Here is a 7,600-nt window from a genome sequence, read left to right on the forward strand (position 1 = left end):
TTATAATAGCAAAATTAGTCTATGATTTGAAATGAGTAAAATGTCCAGAAGCTCTTTGACTTTCTTCTGCTCTATGTGGCCACACAGCTGTAGGAGAGCAGGCCTGCACAGACTGTCACCTGTTCACCCATGGGTGTATGTATTGGACCCTAATTCTATTGACATATAAGCTACATCACTTTGAATATGTACCCCAACTGATTCCCTCATACAGTAGTAACTCTACAGTATATTTTGGAATACGACAACTATTAAAGTAAAACTATTATTATCTCCAACACCTGGAACATTAGAGGGATATTTAAGCATAAGGCAGAATAAGGTTTCACTACTACCTATGTTTTATCCAAAGAAAATTGACTGAATGGACTATAATCATTGGCATCAGCTCAGAAAGCTGTTGTCTAATGGTCATGCTTATGATTATTGTCGGTGACCGGAGAGTGACTTGGTTCTGGTTTAGTGCTGTGTAATCTGAGCCTTGGGCAGCGACAGCCGTGGTGGGGACATTCAGGGGGTCTGGTGTGGGGGATTTAGGACTCTTCCTCTCTGTCTTTGCTCTTGCCTTGTCTCACTTTCTCAGACTTATTATATTAAATATAGTTCGGTGCCGTGCAGTGGAGGGCTCTTTGAATATAATGGCAGCACGTTTTTGGATATTTTGTGGAGTTGGAATTATTTTGGGGGCTTTAATTGTTCAGGGTAAGTGGCGCAGTCGCAAACCTCTGGATGACTGACCTCTTATTTTTAAAAATAATCTTCTGTTTGTCGTGTGCAAGTATCAGATCAGTGCTCAACCAGTCCTTAAAACTCAAACTACATTAACTGACCTCATGCAAACAGCTGTCTATACTTTGGACAAGTTAAAATGTACAGGTCTTATTCTTGAATAACATTGTTGTGTCTCTTTCCCTGTCGTCTTAACTTTAACCTGAACCTAAACAAACCAAAACACAACAGGAACAGGTGCAGCAGACTTTCTATTCAACTAATGATTTTGTAAACTGTGTATTGACTCAGACGATTTAAATAGTTAATGAAGGTATCCAGCTGTTCCAGCTGTTGCTAATATGGATTACACACGGTTTGGAGATGTGTGAGTGAGAGTGCGCCTGTGTTGTCGAGCTGGTCGGAGCTATAGGACACATATGACAGCCAGCAGAATGTAAAGCACTACAAATTATAGGCATATAAGGCAATTTAAATTATATCCATCTTTACTAACTGTAACATTAAAATGATGTAGCCTACACAGACATTCACCATTGACCATTAACGTGTCATTCTTCATAATGAGTACTTTTCATTATGGTGCTTAAGGTAGAATTTGATGCTAATACTTTTTTTTTTTTTTTTTTTTTTTTTTAAGTTTTACTGAAGAAACATTTTGAATGCAAGAGTTTTACTTATGCCACAGTGATTTTATGTGGTGTAGAGGTGTAATGTTAGCTGGTGGGGTAATTGCAATGAACTCTGCTCTGCTCTCTTGGGTTGTTTTGATCTGAAGGTGATGTGATTCAACTGACTGATGACAGGGTTCATGTGCTGAGCTGAACTCCTTTAGTAAGCATGCCTGCTGAGAGACAGTCCTGACACTTTCTTCCTCTTGCTAGATCGATTTCATGTTTAAAATGGGCTCCATGAATAGAAATATGCATTGGACAAAGGAAACCATTCAACTGGGTTTCCCACTTTCAGCCAGTGTTATCTAATAATGCAGGTTTCAGCTTCCAAGCAGCTCCATGTATCCACACTTTAACTGTTTTAATCCCTTAAGTGGTCAGCCTCTACTTCAGGTTTCCCATCATTACTCTGGCTTAAGTATTAGCTCCGGGAAGCAACCAGTTACATCACAGATGCTAAACATTAACTGTACTTTGTATCTACATAATGATAGAACAGATCCAGCTGACTGAACTGCATTTATAAGTACAAATATACATATCAGATATTGTGCAACTCCAAAGACTTACAGAGTAAAGCTGGTCTGTTTCTCTCTGTCACTGTAGAATCAGTCTACTCACTGTTTCTCATACTTACAGTAGTTCATTTGTTTAAATCATAGCATGGGATGATCACATTGACATTCACCTGCAGTGCTGGTAGATTTTAGTGAAACACTAGAGACTGACACTGGGGAAATTCATACTTTGACAGACAAATGTCTGCTACCTCCCTCTGTGTCCTATGTTAATTCAACAAAGACTTTTAACACGGCTTTGTAGTCACAAGGAAGCAGACGGAAAGTCATGGAGATGCTAATTATATTATGTATGCCATCCTGCCGGCATGATTTACATGTGAGTGACTGATGTGTAAATTAATGCTGTTCAACTGATACAAAAGCTGATCATTTTCTGTGCTCGTGGTCAATCAGTATTGACCAGTTCTGCAGAACGTATGCTCTGTTGTGACTCTGTTGCTTTGCCTGTTGCTTTGCCTATTAAATTTGCCGTCCTTTGACCTGATTTGCCTCCAAGTGTTTTTTCCACAACAGACACCTTATCTTGAATCATCACATTTTCAGTTTCACTAATTGTCACATCTGTGGTTTGCTCTAACATGTTCAGCAATTAACTGTCTAAACCTTGGGAAGTTAGACATCCGATCAACATGCTGAAGATTGTCCCGTGGGAGAATTAAAGATGTGATGTAAACGATGTGACATATTAGTGCCTGATTGGACCAGGCAGACCAGGGAATGAATTGATCATAGGGGATGACATCTTTACAGCTGTGTAGTATATGTTACCAGTAACATGTACTAATAATGCCTAATGGTGATTTTTGTAGATGACCCGAGTGTGACTTAAAGTCCTAGTTTAGAGTTTCCCACCTGCTGTGTAACCTGAGCTTTGGATAGTGACAGCTGGGAGGAAAGAGGCAAGGGGTTGGAAATAAACTCTGCCTTTCTCTTTTTTAGTCTATCTTTATTCTGAAACATAGTGCTGCAGAGGATAATGGTATAAGGGTACCATGGCTGTGACTGTAAGGGCAGAGAGATTAGTTTCTGGACACCTGGTAAATCATGATACGGTTCTTTGGCCCATCTCATTGACTTGTTCAGATGTGTCTCCCCCTCTCCTTGAGACATATTATTCATATATAAATCTAGCATGCCTCACTCCATTTCTCATCTGTCCTGAATGCAGTGCAGTGCAATGAGGAGTCGCAGCTGATCAGCAACTTGTTCAAAAACTACAACAAGAATATTCGCCCAGTAGTTCGTCCTGAAGACAAGGTTGAGGTTCAGATCAAGCTGACCCTCACCAACCTTATCTCTTTGGTGAGAGTTCATTCATCACACTTGTTACAGCAATAACCAAAGGGTGTGAGTTAGTATAAAATCTACAAAAAGGCCACAAGTCCACCTTCATTCCCACATGACAGTAATATGAATCATTCTGACCAGAGTTTAGACATGAGTGGCTGTCAGGTCACTAAGGTAACTTAACAGTGTGTGATTTTACTTTTAATATTTCTTCATTTATACCACAGAATGAAAAGGAGGAGACTCTTACGACCAATGTTTGGATTGAGATTGTAAGTTTTCCTGTTCTTCATACTTATGATTCAATCTTTGTAGAAATCCTGAAAAGACTTTTGGTAGTAACATTCATTTTTCCTGTGTCTTGTTTTTTAATGTCACTGGTCATGTTTCTCTCAAATGTCATTTACAGCAATGGGAAGATCTTCGGCTTGCATGGAACTCATCTGACAACTATGGCATTGAAGTTATTCGTGTGCCATACAACACTGTTTGGCTTCCTGACATCGTCCTCGAAAACAAGTAAGAGAGTTTCAATGAGGAATGAAATCCTTTTTTTTTTTTTTTGGTTAGTTTTGAGGTGGTTGTTGAAAGACTGGTGTTAACTTTTTCTGCTGTTCTTTATTTTCTGAAGCATTGATGGCAAGTTCGATGTGGCTTACTATGCCAATGTACTGATCAGCAGCAGTGGTTGGATGTACTGGCTACCTCCAGCTATCTATCGCAGCACTTGCGCCATTGAGATCACATACTTCCCATTTGATTATCAAAACTGCACACTAGCATTCAGGTGTGGCACAGTTATATTATTATTAATTAATTGATCCAAACACTATATCAGTATTCTGATTTATCAGTTTGATTCTATCATGTTCTGTTCTTCTGCAACTCTAGATCCCAGACATACAGTGCGAATGAAGTGGACCTCACTCTGGCCGTTGATGAAAAGGGTGTGACTATTGAGTGGGTGGATATTGACCCTGCGGCTTTCACAGGTATAGTATATCCACATTCATTACCTTAATATTTGAAACACACTACTCCTCTACAGCTTATTACATTGTCATCATGCAGAGAATGGTGAATGGGCCATCGTCCATCGTCCAGCCAGGAAGATGATCAACACGCGCTATTCCCCAGATGACCTGGAATATCAGGAGATCATTTTCAATGTGATCATCCAAAGGAAGCCACTGTTCTACATCATCAATATCATCCTGCCCTGCTCACTCATCTCCTCACTGGTCGTACTGGCCTACTTTCTACCTGCACAAGGTAAGTAAGGCCAGTGCCTAGTTCATTATTTGTTATTTTTTTCAAAGGGTGCAACATTATAGATATCTGAAGAATGGTAACAAATACCAAGTTTCACAATATTTTTGTAACTGGGCATAAAAAATTAATAATAATTTCTATCAGTTATTATTAAGCTGACTATAACAAAAACTACCTAAAGAACTGCCATTGTTTAGAACTGCCCATTTTATTTGTTTTATTATACAGATTGAATAAGAAAATTTTAAACCAAATTAAATATATTAATTTAGAAAATGTTTTAGACAAATTCATATTATTATATATATATTGTACATAAAAAACACTTGAATATAAAAGATATAATTTTCTGCATGCAGTGTGTGGTTGTTTTTTTTTTTTTTTATGTGGTGTCTCTGTTGTCCCCTTCACAGCTGGAGGACAGAAGTTGACTGTGGCCATCTCTGTCTTGCTGGCTCAGACTGTCTTCCTCTTTCTTATTGCTCAGAAGGTCCCTGAGACATCTCTCTCAGTCCCTCTCATTGGCAAGTGAGTTAGAGTGTGCTCTGTGCAGATTTCTGCAGGGTTTGCTTTTTTTTTTTAATCCATAAAGTCTGAGTCTCTCTTCAACACAGATCATGTCTACTGTCCTCCTCAGGTACCTGATCTTTGTCATGTGTGTCACTACCCTCATTGCTACTAATCAAATTGTGGTCCTGAACTTCTCCCTGCGTAGCCCGAGCACTCATATCATGTCTCATACCATCAAACATGTAAGTACATCCCGTGCAATTCAATCAAATCTGTCTTTTCAAGAATTATTGCATTTGAAGTGACTACTGCCTGCCACAGGTGTTCCTAGAGATGGTACCTCGATTTCTGGGCATGTCCCCGCTGGTGGATGAGAGTGAGGTGACAACAGAGGTAAATGGGGTGAGGGAGCGGCGACGCAGCTCTTTCGGCCTCATGCAGAGAGCAGAGGAGTATGTACTGAAACAACCTCGCAGTGAAATGATGTTTGACAAGCAAAGAGAGAGGCATGGTCTCACACGATCAATTGGTAAGACTCCTATTTCTACAGCTACAAGCCAGCACACCAGTGTGCGCCACTGGAATTTGCTAACTTTGATCATTGTGTGCTAAATACGAATAACTCATTAAGAGCCCCAGTCATTCTGTATAAACATCATGGTGTAGTTTTATATGGTTTGTATCTCCTGTTTCTGTTTACTTTGTATTTGCCACTTTTTTGCTTTTCATCAGCTTATTGGTCTTTGATCACCATCAACGATGCCTGCACCTGTCTTTGGTAATGATGTGCTCACGGTCTAACTGTCCATGTCTCCTTTTTTCAGTGGATAGTATAGATGTCAGCAGCACAGCCAATCTGTATAAGAGTTTAGCCCAGGCTGCACCTGAGATCAAACAGTGTGTGGATGCCTGTAACTTCATTGCGGACAGTACAAGACAACAAAATAACATTGGATCTGTGAGTGTTACTTTTCCTGCTTCACCAACAGATCGTGATGTTTAAATTACGCTTTGGATCAATATATTTATTATATATTTTCTGGTCTGTATTTCCTTTAGGCTATCTGTTGTTTTAGTCCATTAATCTTTCTTTAAATTTCTTTCCAATTAAAGGAAATTGAAAGCTGGGTATTGATTGGGAAGATGATTGACAAGGTGTGTTTCTGGGCTGCCATTCTGCTCTTCATCATTGGCACAGTGGGGATCTTCCTAACAGGACACTTCAACCAGGTGCCAGAATTTCCATTTCCTGGGCAGAACAAAAAATATGCCCCAAGTTAAAAATATCGATTCACTCTGTTGAAACCGTTCCAAGGGTCACTGTCCTATAAAGCTGGGCAGTCTTTCTTATTGAGTCCCAGTCGATTGATTCAGGGTTAAGTCTGCAAAGTTTTTATAACAGAGATGTAGCACCGAACCTGTCTGTGTTTATATTCACATCTCAGCGTGAACACTTGTCAGGAAGGAGGGTTTTCATTCAAACAGGCAACTTAACTCTTAAGTTCTTCATCTAAGTGTAAATAGTAAAGTGTAAAAGTGATCTTTTAATCATCATTATGAAAAAATATCATACAAAGTGTATTAATATCTGTCACGTGGTATAAGCACTCAACAGTGCATATTTAAGTTTAAACGTCAAATTTTAAGCATATTTCAAGGAAAATGCTGAGGCTGATTCATTGCTATACAGAGAAAGTCATTTCTGTTACAGTGAAGAACTACTATGACATTGTTATGTATTAAATTGAACCATAAGTACTGTATAGAAGTGTATTCCTAACTAACAATACAGAAGGTTCAATAACCAGTGAAAGGATTGAATTTATACATGGTGTAGTAACATTTGTTTATGGCCTTATAGGAAACTTTTATATATCACTCTACCAAATTGCTAAAGTCTGGATAGGTTTATCTGCATGTACTATGTCTTATGTGTTGAACCTGTGTGTGTAACTTGAGCCAGCCAGTTCTGCATTGAAGCCTTATTGTTCTTACTATTACTTATTTATTAGAAAGTCTTGTTCATGGTAATACTGCCATGTTTTTAAATAAATACTTTATTTTGTCCATGATGACCTATTTAATCATTTTATTACAAAGTATGTTCAGCAGCACAGTGTCTTGGTGGTTAGCACTGTTGCCTCACAGCAAGAAGTTTCCTGCATCAAAACCCATCAGGGACCTTTCTGTGTGGAGTTTGCATGCTCTCCCTGTGCTTGTGTGGGTTTTCTCCAGGTACTCTGGTTTCCTCCCACAGTCCAAAAACATGTATGTCAGGTTGATTGGTGACTCTAAATTGCCCATAGGAGTGAGTGTGAGTGTGTGAGGTTGTTTGTCTCTATGTGGCCCTTTGATGGACTGGTGACCTGAAAACTATGTTTTGCTAACAGAGTAGCATTATGGGCAAATACAATTTGAGTGTGTGTGCTTATCCTTCAGCAGCAGTTGTCTGTCAACTGAGAAACTTCTATTTGTACAGTGGGAAGTGTATAAAATGTACAAACTCCTCAAAATTTGGTTTTAGGGGTAGTTTAACACCACCATGTG

The 7,600-nt window shown here is 39.1% G+C and overlaps 1 protein-coding gene across 1 annotated transcript; it reads left to right on the plus strand.

Annotated features, from left to right (window-relative positions):
• Nucleotides 1-527: 527 nt before the first annotated feature.
• Nucleotides 528-7,125, plus strand: chrne (cholinergic receptor, nicotinic, epsilon). Its single transcript, XM_026328296.1, has 12 exons — nt 528-702; nt 3,153-3,286; nt 3,499-3,543; nt 3,681-3,790; nt 3,903-4,058; nt 4,163-4,263; nt 4,343-4,543; nt 4,957-5,071; nt 5,181-5,295; nt 5,375-5,582; nt 5,878-6,011; nt 6,167-7,125. The coding sequence occupies exons 1-12, from the start codon at nt 639-641 to the stop codon at nt 6,332-6,334; spliced, it is 1,551 nt and encodes a 516-aa protein (XP_026184081.1). The 5' UTR covers nt 528-638; the 3' UTR covers nt 6,335-7,125.
• Nucleotides 7,126-7,600: the final 475 nt, after the last annotated feature.

This window comes from Mastacembelus armatus, chromosome 14 (assembly GCF_900324485.2).
Source record: "Mastacembelus armatus chromosome 14, fMasArm1.2, whole genome shotgun sequence".
NCBI classification, from domain to species: domain Eukaryota; kingdom Metazoa; phylum Chordata; class Actinopteri; order Synbranchiformes; family Mastacembelidae; genus Mastacembelus; species Mastacembelus armatus.